This window comes from Diabrotica undecimpunctata, unplaced genomic scaffold (assembly GCF_040954645.1).
Source record: "Diabrotica undecimpunctata isolate CICGRU unplaced genomic scaffold, icDiaUnde3 ctg00001260.1, whole genome shotgun sequence".
In the NCBI taxonomy this organism is placed as follows: domain Eukaryota; kingdom Metazoa; phylum Arthropoda; class Insecta; order Coleoptera; family Chrysomelidae; genus Diabrotica; species Diabrotica undecimpunctata.
In genome coordinates, this window is record NW_027313468.1 from 2,229 (window position 1) to 16,761 (window position 14,533).

Sequence of the window (14,533 nt, forward strand, 5' to 3'; positions counted from 1 at the left end):
TATCGGTCGAAAACATAGCATCTATAGCCTCACAAATCAAAGGTTTGGAAGAAACGAAGAATAACGAAATACAGGAATGGATAGAATGTGATCGCCAAGAAACAGGGTATCAGATTATGAATGATGATTATCTTACAGAAAGTTCTGACACAAGTAGTGATGATGATGAGAATTGTGCTGACAATGATTGCGTCATTAAGATAAGTCATCGGGAAGCAAGGGATGCAGTAAAGGTACTTATTCAATATTTTGAAGAACAGCCTGGAGCTGATGACATTCATGTACTTCAGCTTAAAAACATAAAGGAAATTATAAAGTGTAGAAGTTACGAAGCTCAAAAACAAACCAAAATTAGTAATTTTTTTAAATATGTAATGTTTATTCATAGCATATACATTATGTAGAAATAATATGTATGTACTTTTATTTTTTGTTACATGTATGTTGTATGTATCACGTTTCTGCTCTTCGTTTGACACATGTATTTGTCTAAATTATTAAAAAAATAAATTGAGGTCTTTGGATTATCCGTGTTTTCGATTATCCGGCGAGGATAATCAAGGTTCTACTGTATATCTATGTTTTGTTGCTAGTCGTTGGTAACTCGCGTGTTTTATTGATTTTATTATTATACTTATAATATGTATATATATATATATATATATATATATATATATATATACTATATACTATATATTTTTTTCATAAATATTAATCTTGTTGTGATTCACCGCAGATAAGCGAACTTTTATTTTAATATTCATACCCAAAGCGAAAGGGAGAAACCAGCGAGTTCTAGATTGAAAATAAGACATTCTCCTCCCTTTCTGATGACACAGATATCTCAGCACACCACACAAATATCTCAATAATAACAGAACTTGCCATCACCACTAGGTTTACCACAATCAACCAAAATATTTTGAGGTATTTTGGACACAGCTAGACGAAGGGAAGATATGGAAAGATTAGTGGTTGAAGGAAAAGTAGATGCTAAAATAACTCGAGGAAGATCTCCACTTCGATGGTCAGACCAAATAAAGAGCATCACATGTTACTCTCTCTCTCTCTCTCTCTGAGGTAGCAAACCTAAGTCGAATACCATAACGTCACCACATCCTTAAGAAGGATAAATGATAAAAGAGGAGGAAGTCTCTTCTTTACAATTTATTACAGGATATTTCAACAGCAAATCCCTTCAAATATATAAGTAAGGATAGTATATTTTGGAACATACTATACATTCTGCTATTATTTTATTATAGAGATTTTTAGTATAATAAATTTAGTATAACATACTTGGAACTGGTATCGCTGTTGAAGTCTCTTTTTTCTTCTGAAAGCGAAACTCGCCAACCATATGAATTGTCCCTTAAAGCGTTAATCGCTGCTTTATTACACCTAAAAACATATTTACATCAAATATATTGAGCTATATATTATTTTTTTATACTTACCTATTATTTTCGAAATAAACTTTTGCAAAATTACTTTCTGGATCTACGTATATCTTTCTGACTTGGCCAAATTTCAAAAACTCTCTTCGGATAGAACCCTAAAAATATGTTAATTAAATAAAATTTTGTTTTGTCTCTTTTGCAAGTAGTCGTTGCAATTTAAAATATTCGAATTGATTACGCACTTTAGAGCAAATTCTTAATGCTTTCGTCTCCTTTTAGAGTTCCCGCATCTCCCATACGGGATCCGTTTTGAATTGGAAATTTTCTATAGCAGAAGGTAAAAGTTTCGTTTTTCAATTTTACATAATATTTTATTGAAGTATATTCATTTAAAAGAAATGCAGATTGTCAACAAAAGGAATGCGTGATTAATACATGTACACTCTCTAGAGGTACTGAAGAGGTATCTACTTGTTACAAAATCACGAATACTGTAACTATAATATCTCTGGATTTCTTAATGACAAAGAAAGATAGAGAATACGTAACTGAAGTCTACATAAAACCAATACACAAGAGATATTTAAATTATTCAAAACAAAACATAAACTGTAAATCACCTTTTTGGAAGAAAAAAACTCTGTTCTACTATGAGGGGACTACTATCATCCAGAGTGTGAGGCGTTGTATTCCCGTTGTCAGCTGTTTGACTTGTCTTTTAGTTGCGTGCCTGGGCGCCGTCTCCCCTTCCCTGCTTTGTCTTTTTTGCCTTTTTGTTAGTAATATTTTTTCTTTTTGTAAGTGATTTTAATTTTTTTTGTGGCCGTGGTCGGTTTTTTTGAGAAAAGATCAATATACTATCATTCAAGGGGATTTAAATTATCCATGACGAATTATATTAAATGCTGATTAAAAAACTGAAAAATTTTACATCTTATGAATATAGCTACATTCCAGTGTTTATCACAAAATTTGTAGTTGGTGCAATAATTAATGGAGAAAGTAGAGCTGAAGGTAGATATGATATAGAAATAGAACAGGAGGATACTGAACTACCAACTTTGGAAGAAATAAACAAAGCAATTCAGTCTCTAGCCAGAATCAAGTCACCCTGAGCAGACAACCTACCCGCAGAAATATTTAAATGTGGCGGTCAAACATTTGTAACCCTCCGTCACAAACTACTAATACAGGTATAGCAAGAACGCGCGTTACCAGAACATTGGAATACTGGAATTATATGCCCCATACACAAAAAAGGAAACGTTCTTGAATGTTCCAACTTTAGAGGGATTTCCCTTCTTAATACAGCATATAAAATTGTGTCCCTGATACTTAACGAACGACTGGCACGGTATACTGACAATATAATAGGATCCTACCAAAGAGGCTTCTTGAAAAATAAATCTACCCTTGATCACATATCATCCATCAGACAAATATTAGAAAAAACGACGGAGTACGACAAAGACTGCCATTACATCTTCGTAGACTTTAAGGCCAGCGTACGATACTATTGACAGGTCCCAATTATATTCGGCGATGATCGAATTAGGAATACCAAAAGGATCGGTAGAGTTAATTAAAATGACAATGATGAATGCACGCTGTTCAACCTAGCGTTAGAAAAAGTTATGAGAGATTCGGGAATAAACTTAAAAGGTACGATATATACCCGGCATACGGGTATACAAATAATGGCATACGCTGATGATATCGTCATAATTGGAAGAACCCAAAATGAAGCAGTGGAGGCTTTCACACGTATCAAAAATGCCGCAGAAAACATCTGATTAACATCCAGAAAACTAAATATATGCCGGCCATATCAAGAATTCAACAAAATAACTTAGAGGTGCAACACGAAACGATAGAAATGGTAGAAGAATTCTGCTACTTAGGATCACTGGTAGACTACAAAAATAACACATCCAACGAGATAACGTTATTTTGGCCTGGGCCCTCAACTAAGAGCGAGAAGTATGTCAATAGCAACAAAGTGCAAACTTTATAAAACAATAATACGCACAGTGCTCACATACGGATCGGAAACATGGGCAATGACGACCCGAGATGAAGAGTTACTGCGAGTCGTTGAAAGAAAAGTATTGAGGACCATATATGGCGAAGTAAACGAACAGAGTCTGTGGAGAAGGCGATATAACTTTGAACTCTATAGACTTTTTGGTGATGCAGATATTGTGAAGACCATCAAAATAAACCGCCTAAGGTGGGAGGGTCACGTTATGCGGATGGATGAGAGTGATCCCACTAAAACTATGCTAAACAGGCCGGTCGGAAGAAGGGGGCGACCTAAACTCAGATATCTGGACGATGTACACGAAGATCTGAGGGAGATTGGAGTGAGGGGCTGGAGAAGACAGACACTCGATAGGGAAGGATGGAAGAATGTTTTGAAGCAGGCCAAGGCTCACGAAGGGCTGTGGCGCCAACTGATGATGCAATAATTTCACCTCTTAGAGAAACAGAGATTCTACGAAGTGTCTCTAGCGAACTCTATTTGTGGCTAGTGCTTTGTTTCAAGCCGGGATTTTCACATTTCTTTCCCTTCGTCCGGTATTCTCCTTTCCAAGTTTTTTAGATCTGCCTACTTTCTGCCGACCTTAGAATTTCTATTCAACAGTGCCCTGGCAATATCATCTGGATACGAAGTGTGTGGCCCAGCCATCTTGATTTTCTTCTCCTTATTTGCTTTACATATCTCGGCACAGAAATCAATCAGAAGAACTCCGTAAGTAGCGAAATTAATGCACGTATTTCCAGCGGGAATCGTACATACTATGCTAATAAAAGATTGATGACATCGAAATTATTAGACAAAAGAACCAAAATGACTATCTACAGAACACTGATTAGACCCGTAGTAACCTATGGATGTGAAACTTGGGTAATGACGAAAAAAGATGAAGCCCAACTCAGGACATTCGAGAGAAAAATACTGAGGAAAGTATATGGCCCGGTACAAGAGGAAGATGGCACATGGAGAATCAGGAGAAACGACGAGGTTAATGAGTTAAATGAAGGTTATGACATTGTAAGATTTGTGAAAAGTCAAAGACTGTCATGGCTGGGACATGTGCAGAGACAAAGCGATGCAAAAACAACTAAGAAAATGTTACAATGGAAGCCCATAGGAAGGCGAAAAAAAGGAAGGCCCAGAACGAGATGGTTGGATGACGTGGAAGACGACCTGAAAACAATGAACATAAGACAATGGAGAAGAAGGGCACAAGAGAGATCTGAATGGAAGGACATAGCCAGACAGGCAAAGACCCATCCAGGGTTATGATGCCAAAAGAAGAAGATTTGCTTTATTACATTTTCTTGGTTGGTTTGGTTCCATAAATTTTCATTCGAGATTCGATTAGGCCAAACTGTATATAAGATTTTTCGTAACGCTCTATTGATGAAAACTTATAATTGGTGTACTATGAGTGATGATTTCTTTCACGTTTGACAGCCACATACAGCTTTTAAATTATGATTTTTTCTATATATATATTTTAGAATGAATTTTGAAAGTTTTGATGAAGTTTTGTTTGGTTTTTTTATCAGACAAAAAATTACCAAACAACAAACAAATTTTAGGAACCAGTTGATACTACAAAACGATTTTATTTTTAATACGTACGTTCTTATAATCTGGGTGGGACGGGTCGAACAATATATCATATTTTTTTACAATTTCAATAGGTTTTTTGATATCCATTTTTATTTGCATGGACGCTAGCAGCGATAATCGTACACTGCTGCGTTCTTAACGCTATACTAATTATTATATCACCGCGATTTCCGCCAGAAGGCTGCATAAATTCTTTCGATAGCCAGCAGTAGTGATGTAACGAATGTCAGTTTTTGAACATTCGCGAATGCGAATATATGCCACCGACATTCGCGAATGCGAATATTCAGTTTTTTTTTTAATTTGGCAATTTTAATTGTCTCCGGCACTGCCACCAGTCTCATTTGCGTGAGGTGTCTAGTTAGATAAGTTCAGATAAATTTAGTAATTCAGCAATTTTAAGAACAATTATACAAATCATGTACTGTATTACATTTCAGTGTAGTGTACATTATAATATGTATCTTGTTCCGAAAATTGCTGAATTAATAAATTTATCTGAACTTATCTAACTGAAGTCGAACTGTTTGTTTGTTTGTTTAAACTCTTTACATAAAAACACATAGACTATTTTTAATTTGTAGTTTAATAATTCTTACACTTTTTCAAGATGATTGTCTAAAATTAAAAACATTTGGATAATAAAAGTTTCAGAGAATAATTTGTTTTTGTTTGTTTACACTGCATCATTTATTTTTTGTTTTCTAAGCTTGTAAAATAAAGTGAGTTTTCTTAATAAACAGTTCATGGATTTTTATTTTATTAACCTAATCTTCAAATTATTTTTTTTCTAATACATATTTATATTCGCAAAATATTCGCGAATGCGAATATGCAAAAATATGCGAATATTCGTTGGTCGTGACCAGTATGTGCTGGTTCACTTGTTTGTTTCAGACCAGTCGAATCGCGATCGCCATCGCGTCGTGATCGCCTAGCAGTCTTTTTCGCTTTATATAAATTACAACATAAACTGTAACAGAATGCACAATTTGCAAATATACTTTAACAAGTACATACCCGTTCATCTGCGTCACCTGTTAATCCTTGAAGTAGGCAGAACTGGTTGACACTAAAAAAATACAGTTCAAATAATTGTAACATGTCTAAAATGAATGCTATAAAAAGTATTTACAAAATGATATGTATATTAAAAAATTGACTATATACAAAGAAATAAGGTAATGCATAAAACACTAGCCATTTAGAAATTAAAAAGGATAAAAAACATTTATTTTATCGCAACAATGATGGCAGATTTCCATTTTGTTTTAACTTGTCTTATATGATAGATACTGTTGCGTCGGAGATTATTTTAACAATAAGGAAGCAACACCGAATAAATCTATAGTCTAGTTTCAAAACTGTAGGCAATAACTTCCAAGAAATGGTGATTAGCTATATTCTTGGTCTTCCATTGGTAAGAGTTAGAGGTAACGCTACTTGTATTAAAGAATTTTTAGAAATTCAAGTACTAACTATTGTCTCTCTATTAACAACCAGGAAATTGAGAATGGTGGAATTTGTATATCTGGACATCATAATTAACTGTAACATAATTAGCTGGTACACAGCGTGATGTGTCGTCAACAATTAATAAGGCTCGTAATGCCTAAAATATGCTTAATAAAATATGGAAATCCAGAAATTTATAAGCTTTATTAATATATGGCTGTCAAACATGAAAGATATCAGCACCCATATTACACCAATTATAAGTTTTCATTAATAGAGCGTTACGAAAAATCCTTTACGACAAAAAAAAATGTATATTTTGGCCTAATCGAATCTCGAATGAAAATATATTGCACCAAACCAACCAAGAAAATGTCATCAAGCAAATAAGGCGAAGAAAATGGAGATGACTGGGCCACACACTTCGTAGTCAGATGACATTGTCAGGGCAGCGTAGGATAAGAATTCTCAAGACGGAAAGTAGACAGACCTAAGAAAACCTGGAAAGGAACAATACTGGACGAAGGGAAAGAAACGTGAAAATGGAACTGTTGTTCCGAAAACGTTAGTGTTTTTAATGTAGCCCTTTTAAGGGTTTTTATAAAATATACCCATTTACAAAGATTAACCTCTTTTTATATTCATAAGATCTGGAATTTTTCAGCTTTTTAATTAGCATTTCATATAATTCGTCTTGGGTAACGTAAATGCCCTTGAATGATAATTAATTGATCTTTCCTCAAAAAAAAAACTGACCTCGGCCACAAAAAAAAAATTAAAATCACTAACAAAACGAAAAAATACTACTAATAAAAACGCAAAAGGAGAGTTCCATAATAAAGACCTTAATATAGAAAGTTACATAATACAACAAATCCATTGATATTAAGATATTTGTAGACTTTAAGAAAGCATTTGACTCCACCCAGCATGGCTCCATGTTAAGAGCTCTTACAGAGTGCAGCATTATAATATATATATATATATATATATATATATATATATATATATATATATATATATATATATATACAACACAGTTTATTAGGGCTGCAGTCAGTAGGTTTGGCCGGGATGTTATAGAAACACTCTTTTGACTTTTGGTCGAGCTTTCAGAATTCTTTTATTCCTTCTTCAAGACACTGTAATTAGAAGAAAGTGTAAATATTTACAACATATCCCAAATTGTCATTACAACTTACTAGTCATTGAGATTATTTTTCTAAAGCTACGACACTCAACATTCAAAACACACATATAAAATATAACATTTATATGAAATATATATAGAAATTTTCCTGTTTCTTCCATTTATTTTTCACCAAAATTTATATATTTATACCAAATTAATATTGCACCACTAAATAAATAAACGATTATATGAATTAAAATTTTTATGTAATAATAACAGGTAACATATTGCCTGAAATACATTATTAATTTTTGTATTTCAACTCCTATCTATTATAGTAATCACTTTCATCTATCTAAACTCTTTACACTGTGTCTTTTATCTTTTTTAACAATGTTTTCTCCAATTTTCCTTGCTCCCCATTTTTATCACTGATTACAAATTAATTTGCCTCTGAGCTCTAAATATTGCAATACCAAATTACCCATTCACTTTCAGATCTCCTTTAATTAGTACCTGCTACACTTTTTCTCTAATCTCCTCATTTCTGATTCCATTAGATCTAGTTAACACCTCTATTTTCCTTAGAGACTTCATTAAGCAATGTTTGATTTAATTTCGTCTATGTTTCAAATATGAATTAGCTTCTTGCTTCTTTTTTATTAATGTAGAGCGTCGATTAGCCGAACGTCGATCAACCGAACCACCAGTTATCCCAACTTGTCTCGTTAACACTAGATTGAAAATTCCTAATAAACGTTATCGTTTTGTCCTTTCTATGAAGGATAAATAAGAGATTAATAAACAGTTAGAGAAAGGTGAATTTGCAATCAAGTTATCTAATGAATACGAGTTGGTAATATGGATATAAAAAACAAAAGACAAATATGTATAAGGAACTTTATGTCCCAGCTTGATTCTTTTGAGGGATCCACAAGTCGGGAAACGATGAAACTAGCGTCAAACATGGATTTAGATGATGCTTTGTATAAGTGGTTTACTCAAAAGGGATTTTGAGGAGAATCTATTTCTGGTCCGATTCTGCGTGAAAAATAAGTTCAATTTAATATAAAACTCATAGGGCCGTCAAATTTTCAAGCAAGTACAGTCTGGTTAAAATGACTTAAGTCGAGACATGGCATTCGTGATTTTCAAATACAAGGAGAAAAACTGTGCTGATTTATCAGTCATCAACTGCAAGTTTAGATAATAAAGATAAAAGCATAATTGGTGCTTCAGGAGAGTTTACTTACATAGATATTGCCTTGTCTTGGTTTGAAACACAAGCTGGGGGCAACTAGTATTAAGTGTCTGTCCTTAAAAAAACATGTGGCCTAGACGTTGGTAACGCCCCGCGTTAGTAATTAATACTTAAAAAATCTTCAATTTTCATCAATATTGTAACTAGAATATGTTTTGTTGAAAGACTGCACTTTTTTGTTTAATTCCTATTTGTCAAGATATAAATATGTAGGGTAGTTGGGGACAAAAACACGCAGTTTCGTTATATCCAGAAATTATAACAGTTTAGAACTTTTCCAATGTTATAGTTCACTAATAAATGAAAAAAAGTTTTTAAAAATCGGTTCAAACTGGAAATTAGCGGCAAATTTAAATGAGGTGCATTATTTTGCCCCGTGCGTGTTTTTATCCCCAACTACCCTATGCAAATATGTAAATATGTCCCCCAATTAGTTCAGATAATCGAGGCTCTACTGTAATAATAAATTTGCTCAAAATTGATGAAAAAAAGGACTCAAACAATGGATCAATTATATTGTTGTGAAGCTATTTTCTTGTGACATCTTAATACAATTTACTATTTTTATGGAGAGTAAGCCACAATTTTACTTAATAAGTTTATTTGATGTTTTGATTTCAAGTTCAGAAGTAAAAAAAGTAAAATCATGGCTTAATCATAGTAAAAATAGTATACCAATAATGAAACAGACCAAAAGAACAAAAGCTAGTGCAGGAGTGTGATGGTTGATATAACCTGTAATTATTTTTGTATATAGATCTCTCTAAATTTATTATATAAATATAATTTAATAGCAGTAGACTTTTTTTATTTTTCAGACAGGCCACTGCCTTCTTCTCAAAGCAAAACAAAACGAAAGACAACATGGATAAACTTGAAAAATATTCTTCAAATTAACAGGATATATCATCGGCTTACTGCCAAAACAAGCCAACTCCACTTTTTGTCAATTCTAAGTACTCTCCTGAGTGTCTCCTTTCTACTTTAAAATTATTTAACAATGTACAGACAAAACCAGATTTTAAATATGTGAAATAAACGGACTCAAAAAAACTAACTCCAACAATTACACTTTTACTCAGCCAAAGACAGATATGTGCTGTTGTCTGTTAAAATAAAAAATATGTTATCATTTATAATATTTTAGTTCTGCCAAAATATGACAAATGCCATTTAGGTTATTTTCATTGTACTACTTCAGTATAAATGCAAAAATATAATGTGATTTCTGTACTTAGCTCCCACAAGTATTATAAAAATGTACAGCTTATATAATAAGCGAGATGTGTGACAATAAGAATCTAAAGCCGATTTTCCAAACAACTTAGAGACAATATTATATAACAAGAATATTATACAACAATTATGTCTTTTTACCCCTAAAAAAGATCGATGCAGTGTTAAATATAAATAGAATATAATTGCGAATGTCACATTATGGAAGATAAAGACAAGGTCCATAGAGGAAGTAACTTTATGTGCTGCACTTTTGATCTTCAATGCTTATTGCAGATTCCAAGTAGTAATGTAAGTCTGATGTATTATAGCTGTAAGATTTGTATCTACACCTTAGTGGTGTATGAGTTGGCAATACCAATAACTCATACTGCTTTTCATGGACAGAGCTAAATGGGAAAAAAGGAAGCCTGCAAATCGGTACATGCCTATTAAGGTATATAGATAAACTCTCTACAGCTGTAACTGAACTCTATCTGACACCTGCAGCACAACCAGAATAGCACTTTGTGCTTATGTTTTTAGTACAAAAAGAATAGATAGAACAGAAATTTCTGGAGAGTGGACATAGCACTATGGAGCTAGATAGCATGTATAGTGTTATTGGAATGGCACACAAGTATGCCCCAGTTTACACCATTCATGACTGGCTTAATATTTTCTGTATAGTAATGATATTTAGATCAGGAATAAAACCTTATATTGTAGAAGAATTTGGGTATAAGGACTTTTTGACTTAGAGGCTCTGTCCAACATAGTGAAAAATAGGGCAAAAAACAGAAATAATTAAAAAAAATTAACTGGCTATAAATAAAATGCTTGAAATATTTAAAATCAGGCATTGTGTTGTACAAATAGAGTCACAGTTATGACTACTAAGAAATAAATATTTCTGGTAAAGATCACCTATTAATTTGAATGAGATACTCCATATACTCCAAATCTCAGCTCATCAGTTAAAAAAGTTGTTACAGCTCTGCCAATTAGAAGTCATGCTGGATAAGTTTCATCAGAATAGTCATTACTGACCTTGAAGGCCATTGACGATAGTATACCTGAGCCTGATATTGAGTACAGTAATGTAGGATTGCATTCGTCATCAAATAAACTTATTATAATTATTTCCGTTAGCAATAACTTCTATTTATCACGAACGGCGAGCCGAAAGCCAGAGTTAAGTACCATTGCTGACAAAACATAAAACGCGGTATGATGGTAGCTCGACGGGGGGTCGAGTACACAGTGTAAGTAGAGCACTCAAGACGAAGAGTTGAAATGCATATGACGGCATCTCATCTCTATACGACGTACGACGAAAGACGTTCATATTTTTGCTATTAAGCCGCGGACCTATTTCAAGTTATAAGTAGTTACTGTTTACATTAGTTGCATATTCATTCTTCATTCCTGTAATTTACGAGTTTAACAATAAAGTGTTTGTTTCAATTTGAATCGACCCGTGGCCTATAATTATTAAACCCTAGACAACAAAGAAAAACCCTACAGTAATGTTCAAAATGACCTGGAAGATGACTAACTTTTTACAGTCAAAACCAGACAAGTGTTGCAAAAAATGTTTTACATCCTTTTTTTTAATTTATTCTTAACTTTTAACACTTTTTTTCAAAGTTTTTCATTTTCAATGTTATTTACTTTAATATTTTTCAGTCATTAAATCATTTCTAAAATCAGATGATTTTTCATTTCAAAATAAAGTTTAAAACATAGACTTCTCAAAAGTTTAAAAAGTGGAGGTAACTTGTTTTGGCAGTACGCTGATAAGACACTTATGCTTACTATAGAATTAGTAAACTAAATTAGCTTTCACTGAATGTTTCCTGCTTGCAGTCTGTAAGTCACCATACAGCTTTCGAACAACTTTTTTAATGTTAATATTCCATGGTTTATTTAGAAACTCTGTTGCATGATTTTTTATATTAACAAATAGAAGTGATTCAATATATGTATGTTTATCACTTGCTAAATATGTGGTTATGTTTTATTTTAACAGAATAAATATACAAAAATAAATAAATAAACTCCTTAAAAAATTATGCATCCTAAATGATCAATGTATTGTCTAATTGAAAAAGAACACAATAGAAATATGTATAACTATAGATTATTCATAATTATGTACAAATAAATCATATAGTTAAGATACTTTTCAGTAAATTTTCTTCTTCATATTTTCCTCTTAGCGATCTTAGATTCTTTCTTAGTTTGCTTAAGTAACCTACTTTTCTAACTTTGCTCCAGTTAACAAACATCTTCCACTTTCTCTACATATTATCAACATAATCAAATTTCAGAATTAAAATCCTCCATACTTACATGTAAATATTAAGTTCTGGGAAACTGAAAGTCAGTACTCCACATGTGCCCAAATTATTTGGGACTATATTACCAATATTACTAACCAGACTGTTTAATTATCTACGGTACTTTAAGTAAGATAGGCTTTACAATAAATTTGACCATGATATCCTAGGGTTATTAATACGAAAAAGAAACTAAACAGTATTATTTCATAGGAAACAAAACAAGAGTTATAAAATGTTCCAGAACATCTTATCAGTAAAAAGCATGGTTAACTGGATTTTCATAAAAACAACCGGCTTAAAAAAAAAGTTAAAACTAAACTACTTACTTATTATATGCCATTGTGGGCTGTAACATAAATTAAATAAAAGTCATATACTGAAAATATGTTTTTAGTAAATATATTTCATGTATTTACCCTAGTTTTGTATTCTTTCTTATAAAGCTTTTTGTTGTATCAACACAGAACCGCAAGCAAGGCGCAAAACAAAAACTTTTTGAAACGAAGTATGACGTTGACATGGCATTTAGTAACGCGTTCCGGAACTCATTCTCTAGTAAGTTCCAAAATTATTTTGGATCAAAATAATAATACGAAAATTAATTTCGATCCTATAGATTATGTTTTTCTGTCCAGTCTTAAATTGAAAAACTGACGACGGATTCCGAGTAAGCACTTAAAATTGTCAAAACGGAAATATCCACTTCCGGTTTTGAGAAAATTGATAAAAACCGTATAACTTACAAATGATGACAGATACACTTATTTTGATATTGGATTCATGATTAGCGTACAAAAATACGTTTAAAAACACGTCTTGGTTACGTTCCAGTCTTGAAATTTCCGGTGTAAATTTTTATTGACTTCTGGCACAGAATAATATTTGTTATTTATTCTGTGCTTCTGGTGACAATTTTTGTTGATTTCCGGTTTATTTTTAATCTTTTTAGATGTAGATTTAATCAGCTCGAGACTCATCTTTTTATTTAAGGATAAATCCTTACCTTGCAACAAACGATCGATTTGATTTCGATCCATAACTTTGTTTGTAAAATAAAAATTTGCACAGAAAAATAATTTTCGCACCGATAAAGATTTTCGCCCTTTATTTTGTATTTCTCTAGAACGAAATGCAACAAAAATTAGTAATTAGATTAAAAAACACTTAATTGCTATAATTTTGTTAAGAACGGATGGGCATGGATTATATGTTTGTTGGCTTTAAATCGAACAATATAACTATGTTTATATATAAATGAAATAATTTCCCAAAAGTTTGTTTTCTCGATAATCTGAGAAAATACAATTATTCGTAATTCCACTATTTAATTTTTTTTTTTTTTTGGAAATAACTTTAAAAAAAGTTTAGGTATTTTTGAAACTTGGAATATTCTTTAGTATTTACTGTGCCAATATTTAGGATTTGTATTACAAATTATAAATATTGTTTCTAATTGCATTTTTATTAAAAACTCTTATATCAACAACTAGTTTACTACAAAGACGTTTTACTAGCACTTCAATACTCAAAATTATTTCATAGATTATTCTGTAATAATGTTTCAATTTAACATTGCTACACTGAGGAACCTGAGGTTGGGAGCTGATATGTTATTTTTGTTTAAAATTTTAAACAATGTAATTAATTGTCCCTCGTTATTAGCCAATGTGTACTAAAAGCAGTTTTACATTTAGGCTATGTAAGTCTCATGCTATTCAAGTCTGTCTTGCATGGCATATCTCTTGCATAGTTTGATCTGTTAACCTCAGCGCTATTTTCGTCCAATTTTGAGACACCACCCACTGTTGCCAATAGAAGAAATATATCAAAACATTAACTTTAGATATTTGACTTAGAAATTTCAGTCCAGCATTAAATATACTCTGGGCCAAAATTAACCGCCTACCTTAAAAATGGATAATTTTTGATTGCTTATATCTCCTAAACCTGTTGTCCGATTTAAGTGATTTTTTTAATATGCTATAGCCTTATTCCTTGACAATATTTTTATAATAATACTGTTGCTAAACAGGTAAATTTTCATTGTATACCGGGTGTACGAATCAAACTGTGTTTTTTTTC

The 14,533-nt window shown here is 32.2% G+C and overlaps 1 protein-coding gene across 2 annotated transcripts; it reads right to left on the reverse strand.

Moving 5' to 3' along the window:
- Positions 1–1,251: 1,251 nt before the first annotated feature.
- Positions 1,252–12,993, reverse strand: LOC140431937 (uncharacterized). Of its 2 annotated transcripts, XM_072519806.1 has the most exons (5): positions 12,868–12,993; positions 12,778–12,797; positions 6,064–6,115; positions 1,458–1,555; positions 1,252–1,401 (listed from the first exon to the last, which is right to left on the reverse strand). In XM_072519806.1, exons 2-5 carry the CDS (start codon positions 12,789–12,791, stop codon positions 1,272–1,274), a joined length of 294 nt encoding a protein of 97 aa, XP_072375907.1. In that variant the 5' UTR covers positions 12,792–12,797; positions 12,868–12,993; the 3' UTR covers positions 1,252–1,271. The 2 variants fall into 2 exon arrangements, with proteins under 2 accessions (XP_072375907.1, XP_072375906.1); XM_072519805.1 differs by having other exon boundaries at positions 12,778–12,936.
- Positions 12,994–14,533: the final 1,540 nt, after the last annotated feature.

What these genes read in the sequence shown, in the direction of transcription:
- LOC140431937 (XM_072519805.1), bottom strand. Translation starts at nt 12,806, where the DNA reads ATGTTACAGCCCACAATGGCATATAATAA. An exon ending in CAGGTGACGCAGATGAACGG is followed by an intron (nt 1,556 to 6,063) that starts GTATGTACTTGT and finishes ACATATTTTTAG; the next exon opens with GGTTCTATCCGAAGAGAGTT. An exon ending in GTTTATTTCGAAAATAATAG is followed by an intron (nt 1,402 to 1,457) that starts GTAAGTATAAAA and finishes ATATGTTTTTAG; the next exon opens with GTGTAATAAAGCAGCGATTA.